Source organism: Stenella coeruleoalba (genome assembly GCF_951394435.1).
Source record: "Stenella coeruleoalba genome assembly, chromosome: 3".
Classification (NCBI taxonomy): domain Eukaryota; kingdom Metazoa; phylum Chordata; class Mammalia; order Artiodactyla; family Delphinidae; genus Stenella; species Stenella coeruleoalba.
Window position 1 is genome coordinate 115,601,850 of NC_137148.1, and position 13,794 is coordinate 115,615,643.

A 13,794-nucleotide genomic window follows, 5' to 3' on the forward strand; every position below is an offset into this window, starting at 1 on the left:
TCAACCATTAAAAAATGTTAACAACAACCTAGCTTCTGGGTCATACAAAAAAAGGCAGTAGTCCCAATATTTTGCTTCAGGCCATAATTTGCTGGTCCTTGTATTAGACACTTCATGGCTGGTATTTATACGGACCTTTCAAACTGCACAATTCCAGCAGCCCCTGCAACCCCATGCCTCAACCTCCTTCTCCCTTACACAGGAAATAGCAAGCAAAAAAACTTGGTAATTCAAGGCAAAAAACAGAAAAATAGAGACTACGAATTGCCCAAAAGCAAATAATCTAAACTGATTATTAAAAAATAAGGCAACTCTTACCATTGGAGAACTTTTGAAAGCCTGTTTTAATACAGACTAACAAGAGGAAAAGTTGGTCTGAATTAAAGACTTTAAAATGCAATTTTATTGTTCACCAAGGAAGTATTACTGCAAAGCAGAAGGCCTAACAGGCCTGTTTTAATGAATAGATGACTCATCTGTAATCAGTGCATTAATTGTTGAGATTCAAATGGGTACCCTTAAAGTACTGGGAAAAATGGCTTCATTTTTAAAGCAGGTTAAGCATTCCCCCTACAGCCTTTTTTAAAGTATCAACTTGCTTTGCAAACTATTTCTTTCCAAAGACCATAGAAGTAAACATCCATAAAACCCTGACAGATTTATCACAAATTCTAAGCTATTAAATTTCAAAAAATTTAAAGCCATGTGTATTTGGGTAAGAAACAATACATTGTCATTACTCTCAGTATTACAGGGTCAATGCTGTCAGTCTCCCAGTCCCTAGGGTTGACACTATACCTTTTGCCTTTTTTCAACCCTTTCAAATTATTTCGAAGCTTGTCCTCATCTTGGAGTTTCACTTCTCTTGCCCCAGTCTGGAGATTCAGCCGCACATGGGATCCTGCAGGAACAGCATGACCTAAAAGCCAAGAAGAGAGAAGACTTATGACCTATACAGTACCTGGAGGGACACTGCATGTGAAAAATTCCTTCAAGCGAAGTGCATAGCACAAGTTATCTTGGAAAGATGAGGTAAACCCCGAGCATAAAAGAGTAATGATGTAGCAAGAATTCAAGTTTTCTCAATTCTGGCAGGATCATAGCAAACTCCAAGTTACACCAACCACTGTGCCTCCATCAGAGAACCAAGGAGCTGGGGAAACACCACTCCAAGACAAACTGTTCTGTTCCTGCCATCCCACTTCAGCAGGGAGTTTCTATATCTTTGCCTAAGAACTAAAAGGGAACTTGAGTACCTGAGTGTATGTGTATAATGATCCACTTCTAACCTCAAACCCATCCAAAATGCCTCAAGGATTTTTTAAAAAGGTATGTTCAGAGTAGAATGGGGAAACCTATCTCTGGGGAGGCTCCCTGAATTGGGGGTTAAATGATGCAAAAAGTGAGACCCAGACTGGGAATAAAGGGAATCCCAAATAGATGGTGCCTTTCGTGCAAAGACTCAGACACAGAAACTGACAGGCTGCATTCAGGAGGCAGGGAGCAGAAGAGCTTGGAAAAACTGGAAGGGCTGTGGAGGCTGCTGTCTTGATGTGCCACTGGAACCCCAGTTTGGGTAGGAAAATAAAGGTAATGGTTGAGGAAGTTGGTTCTGGGAAGAGATGAGGCCAAATACTGGCAAGAACAAGAAACTGGTAACTTCTATCCTATTCCTATGATCATGGGGCAAGAGGTAATTTTTTTTTAGCATTAATTCCATCTCCAAGGGAGTTCCCTGGTGGTCTAGTGGTTAGGATTTGGTGCTTTCCCTGCCGTGGCCCAGGTTCAATCCCCAGTCCGGGAACTGAGATTCCACAAGCCGCGCAGCACAGCCAAGGGAAAAAAAAAAAAAAAATCCTATCTCCAAATGTATGAAAGGGAGAGATTATCTCAACTGGAGAGATCCAAAACCAACATAACAACAAGAGTATCTTCCCGGCTGAAGGCTAAGTAGGTCATCCTTGATCTTCCCTCTACTTTAAACCCCATATACCCAATCTCCCAAAGCTGGTGTTTCTCCTGCCACATGTCTTCTTTCTTCTTGAATGCATACCTTTCTCTCTGCCCTCCCCACCACTGCCCTTCTCTGAACCATCACCATCTCTCTTCTGGATACTGCCAAAGCCTTCTAACTGGCCTCTACTATCTCCTCTTACCTCCTAATCAAACTGTTCTTTACAATGAATGATTTTTTTTTTTCTTTCAAAACACAAATCTGACTATGTTATTCCCCTGCCTCGAACCTTTTGATGGCTTCCTACTGTTCTTAAAGATGAAAATCTTCATGTTGGTCAATGAGGCCCTTTTTAGTATCTAGCTCCTTGCCTGCCTCTTCAAACTTGTCCACTCCTCGTTCCCCATGTTCTAGGCCACACTAGCCTTCTTCCATTCCATGAAAGGAACCATGCTCCCTCCTACCACAGGGCCATTCCACCTGCTGTTCCCTTCGCCCAGAATGCTCCTTCCAACCCCAGCCTCCATCTCTTCATTCTTCCAATCCCAGCTAAGAGTCGCTTCCTCTCTGAGAGGCATCCTCTATTTCCCCAGACCAGATCTGGCTTCCATCTAAAGGCTTTCACACAACACCATGACCCGTTTTCTTTCTCTTTCCTTCTTTCTTTTTTTTTTGACCACCCCATGCAGCTTGCAGGATCTTAGTTCCCCAACCAGGGATTGAACCCGGGTCCACAGCAGTGAAAGCACCTAGTCCTAACCACTGGACTGCCAGGGAACTCCCTGCCATGACCCTTTTTCTTAATAATACTTACCACAATCAATAGTTACATCTTAGTTTATCTTCAGGGTCTATCACATATGCAAGCATATAGTAAACCCTCAATAATTATATATTAAGTGAAAAATCAAAAATGGAAAAGAGAAAATCCTAGCTTATCTAGAGGTGTGTGGAAATGCTAACAAGGATTTTCACTAGGACAAGTAGATTCATAATAATTCATAATAATTAGTAGTCATAGTTATTTTTAGTAGTAATTGTACTAATAACAGTAATAATAATATCTTGAATTTTCAGACTTTTGAAATTAGAAATAAAAAAGAGAAAAAGTACATGACTTTAAAAGTTTCAGAACATAACAGGTTAGACTGTGCTAAGCTGGCCAAGGAAAAGACTAGGATCTTATGTGAATCCATTTATTTTGTTTGGGGAAAATTCCAAAATTAATCCCTTCACATAAGCCGCCACAGGGGGCAAGAGCAACCACAATAACATTAACTTAAAATACAGGTTACGCTCATTTAAAATACATGAAACCAGCCACAGCAGCAGTGGCAGAGGCAACAGAAAACAGTATTTCAAATGTTTTCACCCCATTGGGAAAAAGGCCAAGTTAGAGTGTGATCTGACCTGCTTCCTTCTAGGGCCTCTCTGAAGGGACCAGAACACTGGAGAAGAACAAAACAGAGGCCAAAAGTCACCAGATACATGCAGGGATTGGGAGGTAGAGGGGAAGGGGACAAGCAGAAAATAAGACAGGAATCCAGAAAGGCAAATAGGCCTGCAAAGACTGCAGTGTCTATTTCCCTAACCCTGGCTCCCTGAGGGGGGAAAAAATAGGTGGTAGACTGCATCATTGTCACCAGTTCTGTTCCATCCACCCCCGTTACCATGTGACCTCACAGTCCCTCCTACTAGCAGTAGAGTGTACTTTCCCAACCTTTGACTTTGGACTTGGCCTGTGACGTGCTTTGGCCAGCAGGATGTTAGGAAATGTGCCACAGATGTTTGAAATGTGCTTGTGTGTTTGGCTTTTCTCTTGGAATTGTGTACACTGTGAGAAGAACACGCTCTACTAGCATTCTGATCCAAGAAGGATGAGAGACCCATGGAGCAGACCTGGACCCAAAGTGCAGACTGGAGATGAACCCAACTGAGCCCAACCACAGTCAGCCAAGTCTAGCCTATCTGCAGACATGTGAACAAGAATAAATGACTGGATACCTTTTTTAACTTTTTACTTTGAACTACCTTTAAATGTACACTTGCAAAAATAGTATAGAGAGTTTCCATATATCACTTACACAGCTTTTCCCAATGTTAATATCTTATATAGCCATAGACAGTTACTGGGAAATTAATACCAGTAACCAAACTAAAGATCCTTTTCAAACCTTACCAGTGTTTCCACTAAGGTCCTTTTTTGTTCCAGGATCCCATAAGGCCTTTGGTTGTTATTTCTCCCTAGTTTCCTGCACTCTACAACAGTTCCTCAGTCTTCCCTTGTCTTTCATGACCCTGATACCCTCAAGAAGTAAATACTTATCAGTTATTCAGGACTGTCTGGTTCTTGTCATGATTAAACTCAAATCATGCCACCTTGACAGAAGAACAGAAATTATGTCATGCTCTTCTCAGTGTATCATATCAAAAGGTTCGTGATGTCAACATGTCTTATACTGGTGATATTGGTCTTGATCAACTAACAAAAGTAATCTATACTGAGCTTTTCCACTGTGGTAAACAAAAATCATGGCAAACTACTAAACTGTAGAAAACAGTCTGGCTGTTTCTCAAAATGTTAGACAAAGAGCTACCATATGAACCCAGCAATTCTTCACCTAGGTATATTCACAAGAGAACTAAAAACATATGTTCACACAAAAACTTGTACATGAATGTTCACTGTAACATTATTTGTAATAGCCAAAATGTGGCAACAACCCAAATGTCCATCAACTCTGAGAAATGAACAAACAAAATGTGGTCTATCTATGCAGCAGAATACTATTCAGCCACTAAAAGGAATGAAATACTTCAAATCATTAAACTGTATCTCAATAAAACTGGAATAAATAAATAAATAAAATACACAGTAACTTAAAAAAAAGGAATGAAACACTGATATATACTATAACATGGACGAACTTTGAATGCATTAAACTAACTGAAAGACAGATACAAAAAGTCACATATCATATGATTCCTTTCATATGAAATGTCCTGAATAGGCAAATCAACAGACATAGTAAATTAATGGTTGTCAGGGGCTAGGGGAAGGGAGGAATGGGGAATGACCACTAATAAGCATTGTTTCTTTTGGGGGTGATGAAAATGTGGTGATGGTTACACAATACTGTGTGTATACTAAAAATCCCTGAATTGTTTAAAAAAAGATCATGGGGGAAATATTCTAAGATTATACAAATCCTCTTTTTCCTCAAACCTTTGCACACCATTAGAGGGATCCGTTTGCAACAATTACCACTGTGGAGACAGTCTAATAGCAATTTTCTACTCCCCTCCTTCCTTACACATTTATTAATTGAAATTTCACTACAAGGAAAAACTCCTCCATCTACTTAATTATTTACTTTATCAATATGTTCTCATGGATATTTTATTCTATGAGTTATAATACAATATTATCGTTATTTTGTTGCTCAAATTATTTCAGCTTTGGCAACTAGGAGCTCCTTCAGGTTAGCTCTTGTGTTCCTTTGGCAAGTCCCTTTCCCCCATCATTTTCTTTTTTCAAGTACTTCCTTACTTTCTGGATCCATAAGATACTCCAAGTTTATCTTGCATTTTCCTTTTCCCAGCCCTGGAATCAACCATTTTTCAAGGAGTCCTAGTTTTTTATTGAAGAACAGTCTTTAGAAACCATGATCTGCATGATAGGTGTGTTCATTACTACTAGGTTGTCATTGCTTCTGGGCACTCTCTGGGTCAGAGATAAGAAATTTATATGTGTGTATACATATATGCACATATACACATCTGTATTTCTACATCTATTTGTCTGTGGACCTCTTAAAAACTACAAGATTATACTGATACCTCAGATTCCAATCAGCCCCACAGGGTTCATCTCCCCCATTTCCTTATTTGCAACTTCTTTCTCCAACAGTGAGAAAACTGGTTCTTTTTACCTGCAATATTATATTTATTGTTCAATACTAGTACACATACAAAGTAGTTTCAAAATTGCTAACCCATACCCCTGTGAGAAACACATTTGACAAACTAGATGACAGCATTTACATACAGCTCCTTTGTCTTTAATTTTACAGTATCTAGTCAAAGTTATCATTTCACAAGGTCATTTAGGTTAGTTCCATTCTTCCCTACCCCCATCAGTATGATTATGTTATCAATTTGGTTCATTTGTTAGTGTCTGTGTTCCACTTTGTTGTTTCCATTCCTCTACATCCTGGTTGGTTCAATTTTTTATTTGGGGGCATATGAAGGGTACGTGAACTATTACTATGGTTCTAAGAGTCAAAGCTATACAAAAAGAAATTACTGTTGTTTTAAAGCTGAGTTTTGAGTGGTTTGTTTATTGTGGCAATTCATTCCAGTGGTCTGGAAACAAGGAATTTAGAAGTGTCCAATATAAAAAAGAGTTCTTTTTTTTCTGAAATTACATCATTTCTATCTTTTTAGTGTTAAAATGTCCTTTTATAAAATGAGATAATGATGATGGTGGATGATAGTGGGTTGTTTCTATGTTAAGGCCCTTAACTCAGCAAAGTAAAGAAATTGGCCTTTGGTCCAGTTCGGACTTTGGTCTGAACTTTCTTTTAAAGTTTTCTGGTCCATGAAACATCATAATCTAGAAACCACCCATCTATTCTATCAACATTCCCTAGGAGGTTTGAGAATTATTCCCATGGTACACTTTAAATTACTGAATTTTATGGTATATAAATTTTATCTCAATAAAGTTGTTTTAAAAATTAATTTCTTTGGATATAGCAGTACTTCTTTTGAATCCCAGGACAGCAATTAGGCTATCAGATATAGGACAAGGTGACAGCAAGTATTCCTAAGGGCCAAGAAAAAGCTAAGTTCAGAGCCTAAACACAAACCCAGAAGGACAGTTCTGGGTAGGGTAGAAAGAAGAAAATGAGCCTAGAAAGCCTGAGGCCATCAAACACCTAGGCAAGAGGAATACTGGTAGAAGGGCAGGTAAGAAATATTGATCCAAGATGCAGAAGCCAACTCAAATGTCCATGGGAGGCAGGCAAATAAGAGAGATGAGTAAGGAAGGCCATCTGTAAGACAACAGGGAGTGGTGAGGGCTGAGAAAAAAATGCCCCCTCTGAAAGCATTCAAATTTTAAAATACAAAAGCTAAACAAAACATATCTATATATGGAATTCAGCCCACAGCCAATTTGTGACTACTGGAAAAGATGTTTCACCTATTGACAAATCTTGCCTGACTCAGTATTTGTCCCAACTCACCCAAGTGCCCAGTGATTAGAAACTTAGCCCTCCTGGGCTCAGAGTGGCAGCATCCTCCTTCGATAGTGCCCACAATGAGCCTGCTGTGCAGTCCGACTGCCCTGCTTCAGCGGAGACAGGGCCAATTGAGATGCATGCCACAGTGCCCTGGTTTCTGCGTTGGCATCAGATGCCTTGGGAGTTATATGTCTTTGGGAGGTGTCTCTGTAGGCTTTTGCCTGGAAACCTCCCCCTCCAGGGACTTCTAGGCTCTTTCAAGTCAAACCTGGACACAATGGCAGAAAATCAAGGGCTGCCGTGGCACAGCCTGCTCAGATGAGAGCTGGCCATGAGACCATGAGCACTGTAACTCTGCTACCCATTCAGCTCTTTCTTTGAGGGCCAGGTAAATTCAGGCAAATTCCTTTTTATTTTTTAATATTCATGCCCTATGTGTCAAATGACGAGAATCTATTGTGTCTGCTTTCACTAATGTGTTAGATTGTTGTGAAGAATAAATGAGAAAACACTGTGTCAGTGCTCAGAAGAAGTTAAAAGTGCTTCAGGAAACACAGCCCCAAAAAGGTAAACGTCGGGGCTTCCCTGGTGGCGCAGTGGTTGAGAGTCCGCCTGCCGATGCAGGGGACAGGGGTTCGTGCCCCGGTCCGGGAAGATCCCACATGCCACGGAGCGGCTGGGCCCGTGAGCCATGGCCGCTGAGCCTGCGCGTCCGGAGCCTCTGCTCCGCAACGGGAGAGGCCACAACACTGAGAGGCCTGCGTACCGCAAAAAAAAGAAAAAAAAATAAAAAGGTAAATGTCAACCAGAATGAAACAAAGACATTTTATTTATCAAGTCCTGTAGGTATGTGTTTTTTAAAAGAAATTTTTACAAGAGTAAAAATTCCCAATTATGCCGAGTTTCTAAAGGGCAGGGACCAATTACTTGTGCCCACAGCTCAGGCTCAACTCCAGGCACACAGTAGGCCACCAGAAAGGTCAGCTTGAATGCCAGCCCCCTGGCCCCCACTTCCAAGACCAGAAAGAATAGGAGGAATATGGGACAGGAAGCAATGCCACTCACCTCCAAGCTCCTAACCAGGGCTGGTCAGAGCTGAGACTTTACAAGCACAGTTGCCATGGCTACCACAGCCCTATCCTCCTGCTTTTTTATTCAAAAACCCCAAACAAGTCCTGGCAAGATCCCTGCCTCACACAAATGAGCATCTATCCTGTCTCCAAGGCAGGACTTGAACTGAACCAGCAACAAAAAAATGTGCACAAACCTCTCTAGGGTGCTGAACCCTGAACCAATGCTTAATGTTTTTTGAAGGGAAACACAAATGGAGACCTTTTTTGTAAGCAGCAAAACACAGAGTGAACCAGTCTGTATTGTCATTACATTTACGCATTTTCTAAAAGGACTAAACAATGGCAAAATGAGAAAAAATAAAAATATTCTCCAAACTGATTTTTTACTCTGCTGTAATCTACAGTCTGGGCAGGGCCTTAGAAGAGTTCTCTGGCATGGCTTCCAAGCAAGGGTGGAAATCCATCACCTGCATTAAAGCCCTTCAGATCAAGAGACTCCACAGTCTTCCTCTGGGAACAGCTATCCTCATAGCTCCCATCACATTCCAGAACTACCCTCCAAAATTTTATCTGCTGTGACCTAACCAATGTCTCCTTTCCAGTTCTCAAGAAGGACAGACAACAGCTGGGCACCAACCTCTGTACACAGAATTCACAACAGCAGTGCTCTCCAAGTACAAGGACTAGCAATGCTACTTGGAAGATTTCCTGTTACAGTTGGAGAGGTACTCTGAACAGCCATCAGGACAAAGGCTCAAAGTAACCATATCCAGGACACCGTGAGCCTCTTTCCACAACTGGCTAGTCAACAAGCATTTACTGAGGATTAGGTAAGAGCCTGCCTGCTCTATTCTAGGCATTCCTTCTACCACACTTTCCTGTGTACCCACTGAAGAAAGCCACCTGCTGTGTTGGGCACTGGGAAAGATACCACATTAACAAAACCAATAGCTGCCATTGAGGAATATGAAGTAAACGAGGAAGAGGGGTAACAATATTTAGAGTCCCAAGTCCAGAGAACAGCTTTCAGGCAAGCAAAGAAGTGGGCATATTCAGGGGACAATGAATAACTCCATTTGAAGCTCAGCATATAACAGAAAGAGAAGGAGCAAAGAGGCTAGTTAGAAAGCTATTATACTTGACCTAATCAGGTATAATCAAGCCTGAATGAGGGGAATGGGTAGGGAATGGGAAGAGTGAGACGGAGTAAGGGATGACAGTATTTTGACCAGAAAAACTTAGGAATTCTATCTGACAGGGGTCAGTCCTCCTTCCCTCAAAAGCACCAGACCTTTAAGCATGTGCAGTGACTCCTAGCACCAGCCCAGGAGACCTGTCAGAGCCCCACATAAATCCACAGGTAAAGGAGAAGAAGGGGAGAAGGGGCAGAGGGGCTACTTTCACCCAGAGACTCAGGATGGGTATCCCACACCTGTTTCCTAGCCCACTGATTGCCTCCATTCCCCTTTTATCTCTACCCTCAATGTGTTCCATGTTCCTCTTTAGCTCAGAAGAAGACCCAGTGAGACTAACAGATATATAGCACAGCCCTTTAATCAGAGCACTTGAGCTTTTACATCCATGCTGGGAACTGGTTTTCAATAACCCTGTTGATTGCTATAGTCTACTAGTTCCTGCCATTTCTTTTTTTAGAGATATAGTCCCCCACCCACACCCTACTCTCTCAACCCTACAAAATGTTAAATATATTCAGATTTCAATCCATTTTCAATTGTGCATACATGTATCTGTTGGGGATGAGGAGACGGGGGAAAGACTTGAGAAAATTAGAGGGATTTCCCTGGTGGTCCAGTAGTTAAGAATCCATCTTCCAATGCAGGGGACGTGGGTTCGATCCCTGGTCAGGGAACTAAGATCCCACATGCCACGGGGCAACTAAGCCCGCACGCCACAACTAGAGATCCTGTGTGCCACAACCACAGAGCCCATGCACTCTGGAGGCCACAAGCCACAACTACAGAACCCATATGCTCTGGAGCCCGCATGCCACAACTACAGAGAAGACCCTGCACCGCAACTACTGAGCCCGTGCACCGCAACAAAGAGCCTGCGTGCCACAACAAAGACCTGATGCAGCCATAAGTAAATAAATGAATGAATGAAAAGAAAATTAGAAGAGGAAAAGAATCATTAAGAGACCAAAGGCCAGGCAGTTCTTCCAGCTCTCTAATCCCACTTAGGAATTATTGAGTCAAATAAAATCACATTTTGAAAAGTCTCACTACAATTGAAGTTAACCATAAGATACTGGCAATGAGTTTCTCTTAATAATGAGGAGGGGAATAACTGCAATTGGGAACGAAGGAGTTAAATGTGCACCTTTCCCAGGGGTCAGGGACCTTAGTTCTACTACAGCTCATTTTCTGGAGAAGACTTGGGGATTCTAGAGTGCCTGCATTTCCCACCCAGGCACAATATCATTAGCAGCTCATTAGCAAGAGTGGCAACCATATCTGACTGTTGTTTTTCACAATATTTATTGGTTAATTGACACTTTGAACACAAGTTGACTGAGAACCAAATGAAAGTGCTAAAACCATTCATTAGTCAAATTTAAAACACAAAGATTGTATTCTAAACAAACCCTTTGCTCTCATTTATTGTCCTCAAACAGAAGTCATAATTTAATAAGAGGGCTAAGAAAGCAAAGTACCAAGATATTGTGCCATAATTTTTAATCCTTTTTTTCCCACATCAGTCCCCAGGGTTCCTAACATCATAATTGGCTGTTTGTTCTCTTTTACAACACCTGTTACCTCCAGAGCCAAACACAGTTCTGTGAATTATTTCAAAACAGTACCAGCTACTCCTGACCTCTACAATTTCCCCAGTACCTGATGCAAAAGCCCCTCAGTTGGGATGCTCCCTGCAGTGGAAAGAGAGGAAATCCTTAAGTATGAGGGGAGCAAAATTCCTAGGGCCAAATTTCTCTCTAGATAAGTTCTAAAGGATGGGACTCAAATCCCTTCCTTTTTGAGGGAGAGGGGCAGAATGCAAACCAGAAGGGGAAAAGATGCAAATGGAGCAATAGATACAGTGTAGAGAAGGCAGTCAAGGAAACAACCAGTCCCAAGTCCTTGCCCCTCATTGTGAGAGGGCCTCCCTTAAATGTAGGCAACATGGACAACAAAATGAGGTTAGTTACCTGAGCCTCCTTTCAGCTATCAAAATGTAATGACAATCCCAACTTGTTGCCTCTTAAAGTTTTGGATCATGAGTATTAAGAGACCTACTAAGCAGTGCTGTGCTTTGCTTTCTTCACCTGCACTGCTCGTCTCACCAGAAGGAGCTACAGCCTCTAGCACTTGGGTGACCTGGGCAGTTATCCAGTCCAGTGGTAGAGGGCACAGGCTAAGGAAGACCCAGGTTCCAGGTCCAGTTCTATCACTTAATAGCTTTGAGACCTTGGGAAAATAAGCTCTGTGGTCCATGTACAGAACGGGGCTCAGAGTACTCACTTCATAGAGTTCACAGAGTTCACTGTGAGGAATAAGAGATAATGCAAGTGGGATGCTTAGGGTTGATCCAGAGTACTCTCAACAATGGTGTTTGCTGGACTCTTGTCTCTCTCTGACTTGTTCAGTTTTCCCAGCTATGGGACAGGGACCATTACAGATGGTTAGACTGAGTGTTAAGCTCTCAGTACATACTTAACTGAGCTCTGTAGAGGATAAGTGAGTACATGATTTTTGTAGAATTTTCGTGTGAGACCGCCTCATTAAGGCTGCAAGAAGTTCAATAATAATGAAGCCTACAGGGCATCCAAATTGAGAGGGCAGCCAGTTAAACAAGGTTTCTACCACACTGAAAAGATGCACTACAGCCTTCTTTGGCTGGGGCCAGCAGTAGGCCAACCAAACCCATGGAGCAGTCCTACCTATCCTATTCCCCAAGTCAGAACAGAAAACAGAGGCCATAACCAGCAGCATGACTTAAGCAAACGTGGGGAGGATTTAAATGAGAACAACTGCCAAGCCAGCAACAAGGGAAAAGGTTTCAGGTTTCCCGATAAACTTAACTCAAACACAGGCTCAAGCCAGTTTTGTAACAATGCACCATAAGGCTTATAAAAGCAGCTGCCCTGCTCTGGCTTCATGTTCCTCGCGGGACAGTGCTTGCAGGTGCCCACCCAAGCATGGGTGAGAGGTCTAGATGTTCCAGGCCACTGGGCACAAGGTTGGTGCTTCAGCAAACCTGCTAATATGTACACTCCTGACAAGCAGCCTGCTTCATACTTTCAACCCGTCATCACAACAGCTGATGCTGCCCCCAGCTGTGCCTCCCCACAATGCTCCCAATCCTAAGCACTTAATGTTAACTCTACAACTGTCACTTGATTATATACACTCTACCTGCTATACACTCTGAAGTCCCCTACAAGTACCCAGGCAGTGCTTGCAAGTTCTGGCCTTCGTGCTTACTACCATTCATGAGTGGATTCACTCCCTACTGAGTGCTTCTGGTCTGGATCCCTTTTGATAGAAATCACCTCACAAAAAACCACTGCCAAGACACACTCTTTCCACCTGCCATTTCAAATTTATGAGAGAAGGCAAACCCTTCAGAACTCCACGGACACCAGCATTGTGAGCTACAAGGAACCTTAGGAGATCATGAGAGCTAATCTCCACTGGAAAGATACATGATCCCTCCTTGTGCCATGCCTCCTGCCATTGCAGCCTGGCAAAGCATCCCCAAGGACAATTCTGTTGGCACTCTCCTTAAAACATTCAGTGGTTTCTTTGCTACCCTCCCAAGTACCAATACTCCTGCTGGTGTTCAGATCTACCTAATACAGCAAAGTCCCTGCCTAACATTCTCTGCCTTATCTCCCCTCATCCACAAATACCCCATCCTCTGGCCAAACTCACCCACGCTTTCTTTGGTCCTTGATACTGCCTCTTCACTTGCTTTTACTCTGTCAAATTAAAATCCATTTTTTAACGGCCTAACTCAAACAATTCTATGCAGTTTTATACATTGTCTTCCCCTCCTTTCAACCCTGAGTGTCTTGCTTATTCCTCTCAAATAGCACTTCCTCTATTCATTGTTTCCTACTCAACTGGGTTCTTTGATACTCATTCAACAGATATTTACTAACCACCTACAATACGCCAGGTTTTAGGGAAATCAAGGATGAGACATGGCCTCTCTACACTTAAGGAAATCACTGGTCTGGTGAGGGAAGCAAATCCATAAAAATATGATACTTGTCAAATTTTCCCCAGTAGGTTAAATTCTCCTTGAAGTCAGGACATCTTTATATTCCTACAGTGCTAAACAGAGTGTCTCGTAGTAAATGTCCACTGTGTGTATGTTCCAAAACAAAGGTAAGTTAGCTTTATGGGAAGAAAAGCAAAAAATTTCCTCTTTCTGAAATGTGGGGCAAAGGGATGTATTGCTGCAAAGACAGTCTTTAACATGGGATCAGGGGAAAATAAAACCTAATTTAATAAATACAACACATATTTTAAAATATGTTTTAATTCCACAGTATCAT

At 42.0% G+C, this 13,794-nt stretch overlaps 1 protein-coding gene across 2 annotated transcripts in view; it reads right to left on the reverse strand.

The window, feature by feature from the left end:
- The window catches only part of SIL1 (SIL1 nucleotide exchange factor), a 246,991-nt gene that overhangs the window by 88,430 nt on the left and 144,767 nt on the right, over positions 1–13,794 (reverse strand). For both annotated transcript variants that reach the window (XM_079917704.1, XM_079917705.1), the window contains exon 4: positions 799–919. In XM_079917704.1, coding sequence (XP_079773830.1) covers positions 799–919 — 121 coding nt within the window. The remainder of the gene's footprint in view (positions 1–798; positions 920–13,794) is intronic.